Below are 20,075 nucleotides of genomic sequence, written 5' to 3' on the forward strand. Positions count from 1 at the left end.
ATTTCATGGTTACCATTAGGTTTGTGAATAACATCTTATGCGTATAGAAGTTTACATTAAGTTGATGGTCACTTATGTTTGAATCCATTCTTTATTCCTCTTCCCTTCACGTTTTAGGTATATTGGTGTCATACTTTACATGTTTTTATTTTGTGATTCCCTTAACTGATTTTTATAAACATAATTAATTATACTGGTTTTGTGTTTCCAGCTTTTCTTGCCCCTATTTATGATCTCAAAGAATCCCCTTTAACATTTTTTGTAGGATTGATTTTGTGGTCGTGAATTTCTTTAACTCTTGCTTGTCTGGGAAACTATCTGTCCTTTTGTTGTGAATGATAGTCTTGCTGGAGAGAGCACTCTTGGCCACAGGTTTGTTGGTTTGTTTCTTTGTTTTCAGCACTTTGAATATATGTTACTCCCTCTAGTTTTTTCTGAAAAATCTCCTGATTACTTTATGGTTTTCCCTTGTATGTAACTGTTTCTTTTTCCTTGCTGCTTTTAAAATTCTCTTTTTATCTCTGCATTTTACCAATTTAATTACTGTATGTCTTGGTGTGGACTCCCCTAGCTTGATTTTGTTGGAGGCACTTTGTGCCTTCCAGATCTGGATTTCTATTTCCTTCCCCAGATTTGGAGGAAGCTAGTATTTATTCAAATAAATTTTTTGCCCCCTTTTCCCTCTCTCTTTTCTTCTTTTGGGATCCCTATAATGTGAATGTTCTTAAGCTTGCTAGTGTCACTAAGTTCCCTACATCTGTTTTCATTTTTATTATTTTTTCGTCTCTCTCCCTCGCTCTCAAGCAAGCTTGATTGTTTCGCATTATTCTGTCCTCCTGCTAATTTGTTCTTCTGCTTTCTCTAGTTTACTATTTATTCCATCTAGTGTATGTATGTATTTATTTATTTATTTATTTATTTATTTATTTATTTATTATAGTCACACAGAGAGAGAGAGAGGCAGAGACACAGGCAGAGGGAGAAGCAGGCTCCATGCACCAGGAGCCCGACATGGGATTCGATCCCGGGTCTCCAGGATCACGCCCTGGGCCAAAGGCAGGCGCTAAACCGCTGCGCCACCCAGGGATCCCTCCATCTAGTGTATTTTTAGTTTTAGTTTCAGTTGGGTTCTTCATCTCTGCTTTTTTTTTTTTTTTTTAAATGTTTTCTTGTCTCTTTGTTAAGGGTCTCACTGAGGTCCTCCATTCTTTTTTTAAGTTCAGTGTACTTTAAATTCTCTATCAGGCATATTACTTATCTCTCTTTTGTTTAGGTCTCTTGCTGTGATTTGTCCTATTGTTTCATTTGGAATGTATTTCTCTGTGTCATCATTTTGTCTAACTCTCTCCCTGTTTCTATGTGTTAGGAAATTCAGCTACATCTGCTCTTGACAGTAGTGGCCTGCAGTACAATGTTCCCTGTTCACCAGAATCTGGTGGCATCTCCTATGCATGTTGCATGTGCCCTGCTGTTATGGCTGAGCAGCTTTTGCCTTTAGTCAAGTCATCTGCAATGACTCTTTGTCTGCTGTGGGCAGAGTTTGGTCCTTTTTTTGTTAGTGGGCCAGTCTTGGGCTACCATGGGCTTAAATTGAATCAGACCAGGCATTTGCCAGATGTAAATAGCAGTGAACTGCAGGAGAATGCAGGAGTGGGGGTGCACAGTATTAGCAAGGTTTGCAAGAGTCTCCTATGGGAGAAGACCTGGAGTTGAGTCTGGCTGGAGGGGTTGTGCCCACTGGTGTATGCATGGGTGGGGCTTGCTGTTAGCAAGTGAAGTAGCAAGTGTTGGTATCACACTGGCTCCTGCAGGTGTCCATGTGTTTGTGCTGGGGGTCCAGGGGAAGGAAATGGCACCAGCCAGCTCCTTTAGTCCTAGAGATGTTTCCCAGTGATCCCTGCCCCTCCAGCACATACTCTGAAATTAGTAAACAAATCTCTCTCCCATATACCCCAGGTGTTTTTCAAAATGCTACTTCTATGCTTTATCTCCATGGGCTTGTACGGACTTAGTTTCCTCTTGCCCTCTCAGCTTTCCCATGAGCCTGCTGATTTTTAGTGTTCCAGGTTTTAAGCCCTGCTGTTTGTAAGAATTCTTGAAATTTGACTCCTCTGGTTTTCAGAGCCAAATGTTACTGGGATTTGTCTTCCCTGTGGGGGCTTCATGGTGCCAGAGTTTGTTTTTTTCCCCTCTCAGTGCCCACAGAGCCCTTCCCTCCCGCAGATAGTCCAATGGGTCTGTTTAGTGGATCCATTTAGCTCCTGACTGCGTCTCTAATCTTCCTCCTCTCTTCAGTATGGCCTCTTCTCTACAATTGGCTGTGTAGAGACCATTCTTCCAGTCTTTGGGTCCTTTTCTGGGTTATTCACACTGATATGGCTGTTATCTGGTTGTTTCTATGGGACAAGGTGAGCTTAGGCTCCTCCTACTCCATCATCTGCCCTGGAAATCTTATATCATCCCTTTCCAATAAGAAGAAATCTCCTTCAGGACTTATGTTATTTTTCTTTTACTCTGAATACAAATGAAGAATTCTGTAAAACTTCAGATATTTGGAAGAACATGGGATTCATAGTTTGCTTCTGTTGATTAGCAGAAGCTGAAAAGGTTGAGAGAAGGAAGGATATCTTTTCCCCTCATCTTTCATACTGTGAGCTTTACAGTGCTGAATTTTTTATTCCTAACTAACAGGAGAAGAGAGATCTTTTAATTTTATCATTACATGACTGGAAAAGTGCAATTATTTTTATTCTTGTCATAAAACTAGGTAAGTTTCTTGGTTAATGGAGACTAGTTTTCCAATCTGAATAATGAACACAGCCTAGCTAAATGAAAGTGGGTGAGTTTTGGGTTGAATGAATTTTTATCTTTTTTCACAAAGTTGGTAAAGAGTACATATGTGGAGGTGGAACTAGGTCTCATGCCGTCTCTGATTGTGATTGCCATTTTTTTCTCTCTGAATATGATGTGAAAGCTCAGAAATTCCTAAAATTGGGAGCCTCATGTCTTTGTATATGACCATGAGGAGATGAGAAATACATCTGTTAAAAATGATTTCATTTTATCTTGTTTTTATCTCTTTACTTTCAGGTAACTAGTTCTCCCAACTGTACAGACATGAGTAATGTTTGTCAGCCAACAGAGTTTATTTCTCGGCACAACATTGAGGGAATCTTCACTTTTGTGGATCACCGCTGTGTGGCTACTGTTGGCTACCAACCACAGGTGAAGAGCTGGACCTATTACACCACTGATACTTAAACCTGTTTTCCCTTGGCTTTGTTCATGTTATTCAGTCATGTATTCCAGAATAGTCAAAGCTTATCAGGCCCAGATATGAAAAAGTGATGATCCTATTCTATCTGTAGCTAAATTTATTCTCAGCTTTCTACCAATGTTATTCATCCAATCTAGAAAAATATGGTTGTTCTCATGTGGGATAAGCAGGCATGAAGATGTGTGTATTTTTTGTTACTGATATTAATACAGATAATGATGCAAAAGTGTTGATTTTAATTAGTTATAATGGTATGACCATCATTAGGTAATTTATGTAATCACTTAGGTTAGGAACAAAGTAACCCGCAACATATGCAAGTTTGGCACCAGTTATTTTTATTTTATTGAGATTTTTCATTCAGCAGACCAAGTAGCTATACCAGACTTGAGAAATAAATCATTATATAGACTTTCAAAATTGTATGCCCAAGAGGGACTTCTGGCTGTGGCTCTGAAGAAGTTGGTTAAAAGATCTTGAAAAAGCATAAAGTTGGAAGATTTACACTGATTCAACACCACTTAAGAAGCTGTTGTCATCAAGGTAGTATGATATCAGTATAAAGATAGATAAACAGATCAGTAGGCCAGAATAGTCTTTTTTCACATTTACGATCAGCTGATTTTCAATCAAGATGTCAGGACAGTTCAATGGGGAAAAGATTCTTCCCAATAAGTGGTGATGGAAAAATTGGATATTCCCCTTCACAGAAAAGGATGTGGACTCTTACCCCATAGACAAAAACCTAAATGTTTAAGAGCTAAAGTCATAAAACTTCTAGAAGAACACAGGAGATTATCTTTGTGATTTTGAATCCAAGATTTCTTATATGACACTAAAAGCATGCTTCACAAAAGAAAAAAACCCATAAGTTAGAGATCATCAGAATTAAAATTTGTCCTCTTAAAAGGACACCATTAAGAAAGTGAAAAGGAAAAAAAAAAAAGTGAAAAAAAAAAAAAAGTGAAAAGGCCATCCATAAACTGGGAAAAAGTATTGCAAATCATATATCTGAAAAAGGATTTGTATCCAGAACATATAAAAAAACTCCTAAAACTCACTAAGGTAAACAGCCAGTAAAAAAGGATACAAGATTTGAATAGACATTTCACCAAAGAAGAAACATGAATGGCATATAAAAGATTCTCATCATGGGGCACCTGGCTGGCTCAGTTGTGGAAGCTTGTGACCCTTGATCTTGGGGTTGTAGGTTCCAGCCAATGTTGGACATAGAGATTACTTAAAATCTTAAAAAAAAAAAAAAAAAAAAGACGCTCTTCATCATTAGTCAGTAGGAAAGTACAAATCAAAACCACAATGAGATACCACTGTATGTCCACTAGAATGGGCATAGTGAGCTACCACTATATGTCCACTATAATCAAAAAGTATTGCAAGAACGGGGAGAAATTGCAACCATTATACATTGTTGGCAGACCTGTAAAATGATATAGCCACTTTGGAAAAACATTTTGGAAAAATGGAAAAATAGTTTGTAAAAAGTGAAACATATACTTAACCCTACTACAAGCTAGCAATTCCACTTCTAAGTATTTACTCAAGAGAAATGAAACCTATGTTCATATAAAGATTTATATACAAAAAAAAAAGATTTATATACAAATGTTGATAGTTGTATTTTTCACAGTAACACCAAAGTGGAAAAACTCAAAATGTCCATTAACTAGTGAATGAATACACAGCTCTGATATATCCACATTAGAGAATACTACTGAGTAATAAAAAGAAATACACTATTGATATGTACAACAACATAGATGAGCTCCAGAAATCTTAAGTTACATGTAAGAAGTCAGAGACAAAAGACCACATATTATATGATTCCATTTGTATTAAGTTTCTAGAAAGGCAACACTAAAGCAGAAAGCAGGTTACTAGTTGGCTAGGAGGTTGGGAGCAGGTGTTGACTATAAACAAGCACAAGGAAACTGGGAGCAGTGGATGTGTTCTCAAACTGGATTGTGGTGATAATGGTGGTTACACAACTATATATAAATATGTTAGAAGCCATCAATTGTAGATTTAGAATGAGTGAATTGTATGTGTACATTAGACTTCAAATCTTTAAAATGCAGCTAAAATAAATATATAATGTTCTGAAAAAGAAAAATGTTTTAGAGGCCATTTGCCAGGCAGATTCCATATTCTTTGTCTTTTTTTTTTTTCCCTCCACACTTATTATAATCCTAGGCTAAAGACAGGAGAAATAAAATCCAAGTCCTAAAAAAAATAAAATAAATAAATCCCAAGTCCTTTGCTGATAGGCCAGGAATTTTAGATGATCATAAAAGTGCCCATCTTACTCTTCTTTTTCACTTTTAGGAACTCTTAGGAAAGAATATTGTAGAATTCTGTCATCCTGAAGACCAGCAGCTTCTAAGAGATAGCTTCCAACAGGTAACTTTTTTCCCTGGTTTGGATTTGAATAATATTTTTATCTAATATCTGTTATCATATTAATCCCTCAAACATTTATTAACCACTGCTTGAGTACTATGACAGGCATCATAATCTTATGTTCTTTAGTGCGTAACTTATATTTTTAAGGAATGGAAAAGGACCAGTATTTTGAGACTATGGATTATGTCCAAGGTACTTTGGCTTTGGCTACTCACTGTCTTGTATTTAGCTAACTGTATCTAAGAAACTTTTTTTTTTAACTTTTAAAAATATTTTATTTATTCATGAGAGACACAGAGAGAGGCAGGGACATAGCAGAGAGGAGCAGGCTCTCCGTGGGGATCCTGATGTGGGACTCCATCCTAGGATCCTGGGATCACAACCTGAGCCAAAGGCAGATGCTCAACCGCTGAGCCACCCAGGTGCCCCTCTAAGAGACTCACTCCTTAAAGTACTTAAAATATTCTGGGCCTCACTGAACTGTGGATTGTGGTAGAAATATTCATTTCATGGTTCTTTTATAGATAAATGAGTTAACTCTTCACAAATAAGACTTTTCAATTTGTCACCATTAAGTGTCTAAATTTTATTTTATTTTATTTTATTTTATTTTTTTTTATGTATCTAAATTTTAAACAGATTCTTGAACTGGTGGCTCATATCAATCAGCTTGTTCAACTTTAGCACCAGTCTTATCACCAGTGCTTTTCCAGAACTAATACCTTCATTGTGAAGGTCCATGAGTTTTTCCAATTCAAACTTGGGCTTCTTGAGCATTTTTACTTTTGTAACAGACATTGTATAGTGGACAAATAGATTGGCAAGCCTTTTCTATGTCTTTTCTGATGCTGTCTGAAATTGATTTATTGACTATTTTTAAGTCATTTGTCTGCACCTCTCAGGTCATAATTTCCATCATGTTTTTCCAAATTTGGCAGACCTGTTGGTACTAAGCATAAGAGGTCTTCTGAATCTGATTGTTGCATTTTTTAGTAAAACCAACACAAAATAGGGGCACCTGGGTGGCTTAGTCAAGTGTCCAGTTCTTGATTTTGGCTCAGGTCATGATCTCAGGATTGTGAGATTGAGCCCCAGGTCGGGTTCCTTGCTCAGCAGGTGTCTGTTTGAGATATTTTCCCTCCCTCCCTCCCTCCTTCTCTTCCCCTTTCCCCCTCTTCCTCTCTTCCCCCCTTTACCTTGTCCCTTCCCCCACATGATATGCAAATGCTGTCTCTCAAATAAATAAGTATTTTTTAAAAATTCTGTTAAAACCAACATAAAATAGAAAAAACAAATAACCATTGGTAGTCTTAACATCAACACGAGCTTTAAATCATCTGCCATTTTTTGACCATGGAATACATTTTGTCATTGATAAGATCCGTGCCATGGAAATTCAGGCAGTTTTTGCCCTGAACAACCTCAGTAATTAGCTTGAATTTTCTAAATGCAACTTTATCATTCTGCAGATGGCAAGGCTCACTTCAAAAATATGACCATGAAGCCATCAGATATGATTTCAGTTCCTTAGTTAGGTTCTTATGACTAGTGTTTTTCCAATATTTCTTTTCTTTTCCCAATATTTCTTATATTGAACATAGCTCATGCCTTCACATCATACCTCTGTTTTTCTTAGAAAATGGATCAACCACTTTCTTCTTGGCTTCCTTTTTGCCATTTACATAAGGTGCTTGTTCTTGTGATCCTCCATGGCATTGCTCAGGAAGCCAAAAGCAAGAATTAACCCCTAATTGTAAGCTGACTCTTTTTTTTAATTTTTAATTTATTTATTTTTAAATTTTTATTTATTTATGATAGTCACAGAAAGAGAGAGAGAGAGAGGCAGAGACACAGGCAGAGGGAGAAGCAGGCTCCATGCACCGGGAGCCCGATGCGGGACTCGATCCCAGGTCTCCAGGATTGCGCCCTGGACCAAAGGCAGGCGCTAAACCGCTGCGCCACCCAGGGATGGATGGATGGATGGATAGATAGATAGATAAATAAATAAATAAATCTTTAAGACACTAAAAAAATAGTCAACTTAAGTACAGGGAAGCAAATCTTAGGAGACAAAATCACTGAAGACAGAAATGAAAAGAAAGGAAAAAAAGAAAAAACACCATTTCCACCATTGGCATAATCATATTTCTATTTATGCTCCTCATACAGTGTAAGAAGATCATGGTGCATATAATACACACTTCCCCCTCCAGGAGGCTGGACACAAGCCACCCACTCACTTAGTTGGAGGCAGAAACATTCCAGTGCATACAGTCCCACATGATATATTCCCCCTGTAGCACAAGTTGACCTTAGACATCTAAGTATTCCCCCTGAGGTGGGAGCACTATTCCTGGAGGTATTATAATACAAGGTTGATGCATGGAGTTTACAGAACAAACTTATATTCCATCTCCCTGCTCCAAAAATCCATTTACTATATTGTCCTTGGATAGAGGACATATCAGATATTAAACTGATATGAACAGAGACTACACTTGATCTTAGCCAAAAGGCCAAGGATAAACTGTTATTTTCAGGCACTAGATTCAGAAAATATCTGGTGAATTTAATTTCAGTACAGGTTTGACTTTAGGAAGCAATTTTTTATATTAGGCTAATTTCCCTCTTTGAGCCTCAGTAGTGTTCTAACATATTCAATAGATATAATAGCAGTACTTAAATTCAGAGTGTTGTTAGGAAGATTAAATAAGACAATATGTTTAGAGCATATAGCCCAGCTTCTAGAGAAAATCAGATGATGGCAGTAAAATGCCTGTCACCTGAACCCTCAGCATTACCATTCCATGTGCTCAGCTGTACCTCACAGAAGAACCACATTTTGTATATGTGTGGATTCAGGAAAACCATTCTGAAAAACTATTCTATTTTTTTTTTTTTTTTTTTTTTCTGAAAAACTATTCTGACTTCTCTTGAATCCATTCAAAACTAAGGACATGACATGGACCTTCAGCAGTGTGAGAAGAGATTATACAGTATATTTTAAATCCTTGAAAGTCCTAATTCTGACAACTTTGGGTCACAGAGCATCATTTTATCACTTCCAGAAAATGTTTATTCCAAAATAGCTTTAATGACTCCTATAACACTCTACATAATCTCAAGGTTATTATTCTGACATTAGTTGCTACTGTGATTTTAGGGTACTTAGATAAGGGTGCTTTTTAATGTGTGGTCTCCAGCCTTTAGGTGCTGATTTCCTGATTTTGATATTTCTTAAGTCTAGTTGGATTTATATTTCTTTCTCAGTAATAAATTTAGTTATATCCAACAAAGCTTGTTTTCTGTCTGTTATGGTTACTGCAGTGTTGTATTTCACACTTGATTTGTGAAAGGTATGTGTGTATATGTATATATAAAATGTGCCATTTTATTATTGCAAAGTGAAGTGTGTCCCATTTTCTGCTGTAATTATTTCTCAGTCAGCTTTAATGTCAGCAGTTATTTCCACCATTAGCAGCTTAAACACAAGTGTTACCGCTTTTTCTTAAAAAGTGTAGGTATTTTGGAGCACTGGACTTATGCTTCATTAGAATAGATATATACCTCAGTAAGCAGGTTTTCAAATCCAGTACATAGTTGTGTACCAATGTAATTATATTAATTCTGTATATATTACACAGTGAGCACATGCAAAAATTAAAGAATGATTACTATTGTTTAAATTCAAATATTCAGGGAGGCCTGGGTGGCTCAGCAGTTGAGCATCTGCCTTTGGCTTGGGGTGTGATCCTGGAGTCCCAGGATGGAGTCCCACATCAGGCTTCCTGCATGGAGCCTGCTTCATCCTCTGCCTGTGTCTCTGCCTCTCTCTGTGTGCCTCTCATGAAGAAATAAATAAAATCTTTAAAAAAAAATTCAAATGTTCACATCTCACTTCTTTATCATGTTAAGTGTTGATGTTCTGAAAAAAAAATAAAAGCACATAGTCCAGTGCTTGACATATAGTAACTACAAAATAAATAATAGCTGCTCATACTATTTTTTTGTTAGGGAGGAAAGGTCAAGATAATTTTCTATTTCATAAAACTAGACACTAAAATCTAAGATGATTTTCTTTTAAAAAACAAAAGCAAAACAAGACTAAAGCCAACTTAGTTTTATTTATAGAAACCTACATGGGTGCTGTGAAAACAAATTCTCAGGCTTAGGGGAAGACCTAGGATTGAGGAGCAACATGTAAGCTATTTCAATATCAAAGTACAAATTTCTACTTTAGACTTGTAAAGCTAGATCAACGTATCTTTAAGGAACTTCCCAAGCGAAGTGGGGAAACAGTCTTTATTCTGGAAAAAATTGTTACTCCTGTATGTGATCAAATAGCTATTTGAGACTCTAGGAAGAATTATAAATATACCTTCTTGTTATTTAGCACTTAGCTTTCACTCCCCCTGTTGTTTTGTCAGTAACGTTGAAAGAGACTGGTACTTCAAGGACTGTAACACATGAATCTTAGGGTGGTAGAAATGGGGAATTGAAAAAAAATTCTAAAGAAAATTTTTTGTGGGTTTCACTGATAACTTGAAAACTTTTTCAGGTGGTGAAGTTAAAAGGCCAGGTGCTGTCTGTCATGTTCCGGTTTCGGTCTAAGAACCGAGAATGGCTCTGGATGAGAACCAGCTCCTTTACTTTCCAGAACCCTTATTCAGATGAAATTGAGTATATCATCTGTACCAACACCAATGTGAAGTATGTACCATAAAGGCTTTTTCCAGTGTTGGGATTTCTCATGGGGCCAAGTCTGCTTAGCCATCAAGCTGTCTGCTACTCTTCTGCCCTTTGTAGTGGTAAACACCATTAGTTTGAAGTTCCTCATCTTGGCAGTTTACTACACAATAAGATTTTTAACAAACAGTACTTTAGATAGTAAGTTCTGAGATGTGAAGGGTTCGTATTTCAATTTTATGCTTAAACTCTTTCTAGAAAGGATATCGTTTTATATACCAGTTCATTGCTTTATCCTGGTAGAATTTTCCCCTAGAGCAGGTATCTGCAAACTCTTTCTGTAAAAGGCCAAGGTAGTAATTATATTAGCTTTGTGGGGGCATATGGTCTCTATTGAAATTACTCAACTCTGCTATTATAACATGAAAAGAGTCCTAGACAAATGAAATGAATAAAGATAGCTATGTTCCAACAAACTTCTATTTACAAAAACAGGCAGTGGACTGAATTTGGCCTATGGACTGTAGTTTTCTTTGCTTTTGAGCATAACTATATCTGTTCTGTTCCTTGATTCCTTTCTGTTTGGGCTTTTCCTTCTCAGCTTTGTAAAAACTAGTTTTATTGATTTTGTGATAGGTTGCATGGTAGTGCACCCATTTAAAGTATATAATTTTTTTAGTGTGTCACAGGGTTGTACAACTATTACCACAATCTAATTTCAGTACATGCTCATTGCCCCCAAAAGAAATTCTGTATTCATTAATAGTCATCCTCCCCACTCCCCAAGCCCTGTGTGACAACTAATCTATTTTCTGTTTCTCTAAATTTGTCTATTCTAGATATTTTATATGAATGGAATCATAACAATATATGAGTCCTTGTAACCAACCTCTTTTGCTTAGTATAATATTTTAAGGGTTATCTCTGTTGTAGCATTTATTTGTACTTTTTTTTATTGCCAAATAATATTCCTTTGTCCAGGGATACATTTAGTTTATCCATTCATTAATTGATGGACATTGGGTTATTTCTACTTTTTGACTATTTAGAACACAGCTATGGACATTGATATACCAGTGTTTATGTGGATATGTTTTTATTTTCTTGGGTATATACCTAGGAGTGGAATTGCTGGGTTACATGGCAACTCTGTGTTTAATCTTTTGAGGAACTGCAAAACTCTTCCCAAAGCTTCATCCTTTACACTACCATCAGCAATGTAATTAGTGTTCGAATTCCTTCACATTTTTACTGTCGCTTTTATTATACCCATTCCAGTAGAAGTCAATTGTCAGATTATTTTTTTCCCATTTAATCTATATATATAGAATTAGCCCTGAGCCTATCTCTTGAAGATCTGCTTAGAAATGATTATCAAGTATAAGTAGTAACCTGGTAACAACATTGAGTCTGTGTCCTTCTACTTTTAGGGCTTTTAAAGTTTCTTTTCTAATTAGTGTAGCAGAGTGAATTGAGTTAGAAATTGTACTTATTTAGGACTCAGGTATATGGTCATTGGCAGTGTAGTGTTTTTGCATCTTTATATTACAGAAAAACCATTGTTTTGTATTTCCATTTTGTTTAAATTTTGAAATTTTAAGTACTTTTAGAACTTGTTTTTGTAAATAATGTTCACATTTTTATGTACCATTTTTCCACCACAATTTAATTCTTAAAATTTTTTAAATAAATATTTTTTACAGAAAATTTGGAAAGTAGAAAACTATAGGGAGGCCTGGGTGGCTCAGCAGTTGAGCATCTGCCTTTGACTTGGGGCGTGATCCCGGTGTCCTGGGATCCGAGTGCACATCCGGCTCCCTGTGAGGATCCTAGCCTGCTTCTCTCTCTGCCTGTGTCTCTGCCTCTCTCTCTGTGTCTCTCATGAATAAATGGACAAAATCTTAAAAAAAAAAAAAAAAATATGGAAAACTATAAAGAGAAGGGAACAAATTCTTACTATGCAGAGAGTCTTTGTTAATGTTTGTGTGTGTACTGTTAGTTTTTTTTTACTTATGCTTTTTAAAACCCCAGGATATGGATACACACATATATACCAACTAGGTATTGAGTCCCTAGGAGTTAGACCCTATACTGGATAAACTCTTACACCACAGGACATAGTTTTTGTTTGTACCTCATTGTCCATGGTATGAAATATTTGCTGAATTTTAAGTCATAGGTTACTTAAAGGATTAGATTTCAAAGGAGAATTTATTAGTTATTGCCTCACCTACAGGTGAATCTATGCAGCTTTCTGTACAAATAGTGCTAGATCCTTTTTTCCCCGTCTGTTCTGTCTGCTCTTCATTTTCCCAGGAACTCCAGCCAGGAACCAAGGCCTACACTGTCCAACACAATCCAGAGACCACAGCTAGGTCCCACAGCTAATTTACCCCTGGAGATGAGCTCAGGGCAGTTGGCATCCAGGTGAGAAACAATAGAAGAATCATCCATTCATCAGTGACTCACCATGGGGAGTAGGCATCTGCAATCCCATTTGTTTATTTTAAGCCCTTCCCCCACATTAAAAAAATCTTTCTCTCCTCACTGGTCTTTAACATATAGGCAACAGCAACAGCAAACAGAGTTGGATGTGGTATCAGCAAGAGATGGACTGGCTGGCTTCAATCATTCCCAGGTAAGTGTGTCATCTTTTAAGAGGACTATGAGCATTTCCTTAAGAAATGTCCCCCAGGGCCATTTAGAGTGTATGTATATCTTTATGTGAATGTTATGGTTGTTGAATTGTCGTGTTAAATCTTTTCATGGTATTTTTATCATTGTAACATACAGGTTTCTGTTCAGCCTGTGACAACCACAGGGCCAGAACACAGCAAGCCCCTCGAGAAGACAGATGGTCTGTTTGCCCAGGATAGAGATCCAAGATTTTCAGAAATCTACCCCAACATTAATGCAGGTATGTTTCTTCCGTATTCTCCTTTTAAATTTTCATTTAGATCACTTATTGATGTGCCTGCTGTTGCCCAACATCCTTCCACTTAATCATAATACCTCATGAGAAAATAGGAACTTGCTGAACTAATGTACTACAGCCCCTTGACTGGCCCTCCCCCCACTCCTTTTGGTCCACAGATCAGAGTAAAGGCATCTCCTCCAGCACTGTCCCTGCCACCCAACAGCTATTCTCACAGGGCAACACATTCCCTCCTACCCCCCGGCCGGCAGAGAATTTCAGGTGAGCCCCTTATGTATGTGCTGCTTTACAGGGCAACTGAGGCATTCAGTTGCTAAATCCAAGTTTTATTCTTCCCTAGCTTTCTCTGATTATTTCAGACAAAGCAGTAGAACTTGTAAGACTTAAGATGAGGCAAGCTGCTTTCCTTCCTCCTATTTCTTTGCATCTGTCCTGTTGCTATGTTATAGGTTCCATCTCTGTGTGTCCTGATTGGTCTGTGACTGTCAGTTTTTCTCATTTTTTTCCAAATTCTGTTAACCAAGTTTTCCTTAACCCCAGGGAAGTCAGGGGGACCTAGGAATAGCACTAGATTGTTCTGTGATTCCTAGATTTTGTGGTAAACCCATCCTTTTAATCTTGTACTGCACTATTTGTTCACTCTAGAAATAGTGGTCTGGCCCCTCCTGTAACCATCGTCCAGCCATCAGCTTCTGCAGGGCAGATGTTGGCCCAGATTTCCCGCCACTCCAACGCCCCCCAGGGAGCAGCCCCCACTTGGACCCCTAGCACCCGCCCAGGATTCTCTGCCCAGGTAAAGCTTCTCTTCTTTTTTTTTTTTTTTTTTTTAATTTTTTTTTTAAATTTATTTATGATAGTCACAGAGAGAGAAAGAGAGGCAGAGACATAGGCAGAGGGAGAAGCAGGCTCCATGCACTGGGAGCCTGATGTGGGATTCGATCCCGGGTCTCCAGGATCGCGCCCTGGGCCAAAGGCAGGCGCCAAACCGCTGCGCCACCCAGGGATCTAAAGCTTCTCTTCTGTCTGTCCCCCGTATACTAGTTTTTGTTTGGTTGGTTGGGCTTTTTTCTATTGTCATCTATCTAGATATCTTCTCAACCCCCACCCCCTACCTTCCAGTTTTTCTCTTTATTGGGAGTAGCTAGATAATTAAAAACAAATAATCCCCAAATCTCAGAGTATGGTTCTCACGTAGTCGCATTTATTCAGAATTACTCACCTATAACACATTAAACAGATTTGATTTACTGATTTGTTTTGGAGTCAATTCTGAGTTTCTATTTTGTACTGTTTAAAGCTAATATTTTTTCATATATTAATATATGCTTATATTGCACAGTAATATTTTATTTGTTTATTTTTAAAAGATTTTATTTATTCCTGAGAGACAGAAAGAGGCAGAGACACAGCCAGAAGAAGAAGCAGGCTCCACGCAGGGAGCCCGATGTGGGACTCGATCCCTGGACTCCAGGATTGCTCCCTGAGCCAAAGGCAGACGCTCAACCACTGAGCCACCCAGGCGTCCCATTATTTTAAATAAAGAAGCCCAAACCAAAAAGCACACTCCAAAATTGTTATATGCAATATATCTCAAAAGCATAAAAGGAAAATAAAAACTGGAAAAATTTCTTACGACTCTAGATGTATATAGTTTATTAATCTCATAGTTCTTTGCTTTTACACTTTGTTATACCTGCCTAAAGGTAGTGTCGAAGGAGATTGGCATTAATTAGAAGAAATAGTAAGAAATAAATGATGAGCTTGGCTCAGAAGAATCCAGTGATTGACAGATGGTTGACTCATAGGAATGGCATGTCCAATAATGTTAATGTTCCACTTGTTGTTCTCTGTCCCTTTCTCTTTCAGCAGGTGGCTGCTCAGGCTACAGCCAAGACTCGTTCTTCCCAATTTGGTGTGGGCAGCTTTCAGACTCCGTCCTCCTTCAGCCCCATGTCCCTTCCTGGTGCTTCTACTGCATCACCTGGTGCTGCTGCCTATCCTAATCTCACCAGTCGTGGATCCAACTTTGGTGAGTTTCAGATTAGAAAGGAGGGTAACAGGAAAGTGACACCACTAAACAGAAAGGATTTAGTAGTTAAAACAGTTTGCTTGGGTCCTGGGTACACTGACCTAATTGTGGAGAAATGCAAAGTGACAGTCCATTTGGAATTTAAAATCAATTAATTAATTAATTTTTAAAAAGATTTTATTTATTTATTCATGAGAGACACAGAGAGAAAGAGAGAGGCAGAGACACAGGCAGAGGGAGAAGCAGGCTCCATGTAGGGAGCCCGATGTGGGACTCGATCCCAGGTCTCCAGGATCAGCGGCGCTAAACTGCTGAGCCACTCGGGCTGCCCTGGGATTTAAAATTTACCCACATGAAAAAGGCGTATTAAAAAAAAAGAAAGAAAAAAAAGAAAAAGAAAAAGGCGTATTTAAAAAGTGCATAAGGTATTATATATTAAATGATAAGCAAATTTCGTCTAAATGATCAAAGGACTCTTTGGAAAGGCTATGCAAAGAAGAGAAATTAATTTGGGCCAGGTTTTGGAATTGAGGAGGCATTGATTAACAGAGAAGAGCAGAAAGTATCTTTTTTTTTTAAAAAAAAAAAGATATTATTTCTTTATTCATGAGAGACGCAGAGAGAGAGAGATAGAGAGAAAGGCAGAGACACAGGCAGAGAGAGAAGCAGGCTCCATGCAGGGAGCCTGAAATGGGACTCGATACCGGATCTCCAGGATCAGGCCCTGGGCTGAAGGTGGCGCTAAACCGCTGAGCCACCTGGGTTGCCCTGAAAGTATCTACGTGCTAGTTTCTCCTCTCCAGTGGAGTTACTAGCTTAAAGTTGGTTGTTGTTCCTTACTGTATTTCTAGCTTCCGAGACTGGACAGACTACAGGACAATTCCAGACACGGACAGCAGAGGGTGTAGGTGTCTGGCCACAGTGGCAGGGCCAGCAGCCTCATCATCGGTCGAGTTCTAATGAGCAACATGTTCAACAGCCATCAGCACAGCAACCTGGCCAGCCTGAGGTCTTCCAGGTGAGAGGTTGAAAATCAGACTTCAGAAATCAGAAACTGGTAGAGAAAGGGTCAGAGGACAGAGATAGAGAAGGAAATATGCATGTGGCCTGAGGTGTTGGGAGTATGTGGGATAAGACGGAGTGGGCACATACAGGGATAAATGTCATTAACTGGAACAGCCTTTAACCAGACCATCTTTAGTGATGTGAAGCACCGTGAGAAGATGTTAAAGGGAATCCTTTTAGCCCATTCAAGGAGGCCACATCCCCACTGTACAGTAGCTTGGGTATAAACATACTGATTATAGCTATAAGAGCCCATTTACCTAAGTCCTGAGGGGACTGAAAAAGCATATAGAATAATCTTAGGACAAAAGAAGAGCTTGTTTAAAACACAGGTTGAAAGAAAGCAAAACAGATTTGGTAGAAAACAAATACGGTAAGAGATAATTCCATATGTGTTCGTGGGGAGTATATGAAATGTGGCAAGCAGATTTTTCTCTTTTTGAAAAATATAAAAGACTAGAAAAGAGGAAAAATGTGGAACTGTAGGAGGAAACCAGAGAAGGGACTAGGAACCAAAGTTGTCATCTAAAGGAGTCAGGGAGTTTCTGGGAGTAGGGAAGGCTTAGGGAGCTCAGCCCCACAGAAACTGTGTGGGGTCAGGAGTGATGCTTTAGGGGAATTCTAGGAAGAAGCTCGCTAAATGTGAGGGATTAAGGTGTGTGACTAGACTTGCTCTGTTTCTCTTATTAGGAGATGCTGTCCATGCTGGGAGACCAGAGCAACAGCTACAACAATGAAGAATTTCCTGACCTAACTATGTTTCCCTCCTTTTCAGAATAGAACTTTTGGGGTGAGGATAAGGGGTGGGGGAGAAAAATCACCGTTTGTTTTTAAAAAGCAAATCTTTCTGTAAAGAGAATAAAAGTCCCTCTCCCTTCCCTTCCCTCACCCCTAATGTGTACCCCCCTTCCTTTTGGCCTTTTCTTGCCCTTCTGCCTCTGAGATAACATTTATAGAAGAAATGGGGTGAATCCTGAAGGCTTTAGGGATCCTTTGAAAAACTGAGGCTGGGTAAAGTTAAGAATGCCTTTCCTTATGTCTTTCTGATTTGTGCAGAAATGATTTGTGCTAGGGTCAAGAGGCAGGTTAGAGAACATGACACCCACTATTTGCCTTCAATACTGTGGCTTGTTTTTGGAAAGAAATTCTGAATAAGGTGGGGGAGAAGAGAAATGTCCTCATATTTGAGGACCACGAAACATGGTAGGTATGTATAGGGCTTTAGGAAGTAAGCATAATAAGCTCTTTCTGCTGCCTGGTGAGCGAGGAAGTTGAGAGAGGGAGAGGGAGAAAGAGAGTGTGTGTGTGTGTGTGTGTGTGTGTTTGTGTGTGTGCGCGTGCGCATGCGCACACACACATATATATCCACACGTGTGTTTCTGTGTTTGTTTCTTTCTCCCTATTAGGGAGTTATGCAAAATTTGTCCCAGATTTTATCTTTGTTTTTCTGTATATTCTTCAAAGAGTCCTAAGGAGTTAAATCTTCTATGTATTTTCCACTTAGTATTGCAGCCAAAGAGTATTTAAATAAATGTCTTTGCTGCACTTACATCTATGCCCAGCCAGTATGCAACTGTAAGCAGATATATATAGTCTTCTGTTGATGTGGTTGGTTTCTTATCAAACATATTTAGTGATAAAGCTGGGTCAGTCCCACTTTTGGTGCTCTCACCTTATATGGAAGATCTGCAAATATTACAGATGTTTAGGGTGGGAAGATAAACCCCTTTCAAAAACCCCATACTTGGCCATACTTGCTGCATTTTTCTGTCAGAATCACATATGATGTGTGTTCTGTAGAGGTTATTTCTGCATGGAAACTCAACTTCTTGGATTAGCAGTCCCAGTGAAATCTTCACTGCTGGAGTTCAAACCAAATACCAAACCTTCTTGCAAAGTAGCCTCTTTAATCCCATTCTCAATTCAGTCTGGTTAGAAATTGAGATTTAGGTCTTTTCTGGACCTATAGTTCTCACCTTTTGCTCCTTCCAATCATAAGATTGGATTTTTCTTTATGATGCAAGAGAATAAATCCACGTGATAGATGGAGCCTAGACTCCATTCCTTACAGGGTCACTGAGTTAACTATAGCCATATAAATGCAGATACCGGTTACTACTCTCACTCTTTACCTTCCTCAGGTAACAGTCATGTCTATCAGCCCCCCCCCCCCTTTCTTTTTGATTGGCTCAGGCCAGTATCTTAAGTGAAAGACTGAAATAAGGAGAAGACATATTAAACATAGCCATTGGAGACTGAGGAGCACAGATGGCCTTAGGAGAGGCTGAGAGAGCATCATTACTGGGTTTCTCTCCCTTTTGTCTCCAGTCTGGTGCCAGGTAGTGGAGTTGAAAAGGAGACTATTTTTTTATTCTATGTGCACACATACCATATACATATATATTTATATCACAATTTAAGAAACCAAAAAGTTGAGTTTCCAATGGAATCCTTGTTTTTTAATAATTGACTGTTTTTAAATGTGATCAGGACTATAATATTGTACAGTTATAGGGCTTTTGGGGAAGGAGAAGGGAGGGAAAAGATGCTCTGGGGGTTTTGTTTCTGCTTTTCCTTCAGGGTTTTATTTTTGATTGTTTTGTTTTTTTCTTGTTGGCCGTTTCTGTACTGCTGGCATCTATGCTGAGCTTTACAGTGGCAAAAATAATGACATGTAGCAAAGATTTTAAAACAAAATATTTTTTCCTTTTGTAAACTTTGTTGTGTTGTGTGGTCTTGATTGCGGCTTTATTATTCCTTTCCAGCTCATAAACAACAAATACCCACAACTAGTTGAATCCATAGTCCATAGTTTGAACACCAGATATGCAAACATAAGGCACAGTGTGTCTATAATTTCAGGATTCAGAAATCATAGGGCTCTGATCACTCAGCACTCCTTGGTTGTCCTCCTGATCCTGACTCATTCTGAGTAAAATCAGCAGGGACATCTGACCATGAGACGGGGGTTGGGGAATTGCCCAAGTCCTCCAGAGCAGACAGAAATGAGATTTGAGACCGATAAAGCACATCAGATTCCTTGCCCTAGTATCCCCTGCTCTCCTGGATGAAAAGGATATATGAATGAGGAAATTTAAACCGTTTGGGTCTGGACTTGGTTTCCTTCTAGGACCATGTGGTTCATTAAGAAATCTTAAAATTTACAGGCAGGCATAAACCTATATTCTTGAAGGTCTTATGTGTGCAGTCCAGCTAGAAATTGAATCTGCCGCTGTGTATAAGGACGGTCTTTTCCTCTTCCCCCATCTCTATTTGTGGAAGAAAATGGGAGTTTGGGGATGTGGTTTAGGGACTGAACTAGACTCTTATGATCTGTCACATGCCTAGATGTTGTCGGAATCATTTGGAGAAGCTCACATGACTGGTCTTGGATCAGGGATTTTAATAATTGAAACAGATAATGTTCAGGCATCCCACCATCTGAGAATTAGAGCAACAAAGAAGTCACATGTCAGTGCTTATGGCATTGATTCAAGTGAAGTCATTAATTAGGAATGCTGTTTTTGGTTACTTTTAGAACAAGTTTCATCTGGACATTTGGGCATATCCTTCCTCAGCAAAACTGTATTAAGCTGGGAGAGCTATTGATAACTTTTAGCCAACAAGCTTATAAACTACTAGTGATTTTAGAGCCCATGGCT

General features: G+C 38.4%; 1 protein-coding gene and 1 non-coding gene across 9 annotated transcripts in view; one reads left to right on the top strand and one right to left on the bottom strand.

The window, feature by feature from the left end:
• ARNT (aryl hydrocarbon receptor nuclear translocator) overlaps positions 1–19,129 on the top strand; it is a 69,836-nt gene extending 50,707 nt beyond the window's left edge. For 4 of the 8 annotated variants that reach the window (XM_072769263.1, XM_072769267.1, XM_072769266.1 and 1 more), the window contains 11 exons: positions 3,091–3,225; positions 5,621–5,695; positions 10,257–10,408; positions 12,701–12,811; positions 12,950–13,022; positions 13,178–13,301; positions 13,478–13,580; positions 13,965–14,112; positions 15,186–15,348; positions 16,200–16,366; positions 17,104–19,129. In XM_072769263.1, coding sequence (XP_072625364.1) covers positions 3,091–3,225; positions 5,621–5,695; positions 10,257–10,408; positions 12,701–12,811; positions 12,950–13,022; positions 13,178–13,301; positions 13,478–13,580; positions 13,965–14,112; positions 15,186–15,348; positions 16,200–16,366; positions 17,104–17,193 — 1,341 coding nt within the window. In that variant the 3' untranslated portion in view covers positions 17,194–19,129. Of the gene's footprint in view, positions 1–3,090; positions 3,226–5,620; positions 5,696–10,256; positions 10,409–12,700; positions 12,812–12,949; positions 13,023–13,177; positions 13,302–13,477; positions 13,581–13,964; positions 14,113–14,686; positions 14,894–15,185; positions 15,349–16,199; positions 16,367–17,103 lie in introns of those variants that run through there. The other 4 variants (XM_072769265.1, XM_072769269.1, XM_072769270.1 and 1 more) reach the window with 3 other exon arrangements.
• LOC140602029 (U2 spliceosomal RNA) lies at positions 8,036–8,226 on the bottom strand. The gene has a single exon (XR_012005082.1). It is a non-coding gene; the product is annotated as a U2 spliceosomal RNA (small nuclear RNA).
• Positions 19,130–20,075: the final 946 nt, after the last annotated feature.

This window comes from Canis lupus, chromosome 12 (genome assembly GCF_048164855.1).
Source record: "Canis lupus baileyi chromosome 12, mCanLup2.hap1, whole genome shotgun sequence".
In the NCBI taxonomy this organism is placed as follows: Eukaryota; Metazoa; Chordata; class Mammalia; order Carnivora; family Canidae; genus Canis; species Canis lupus.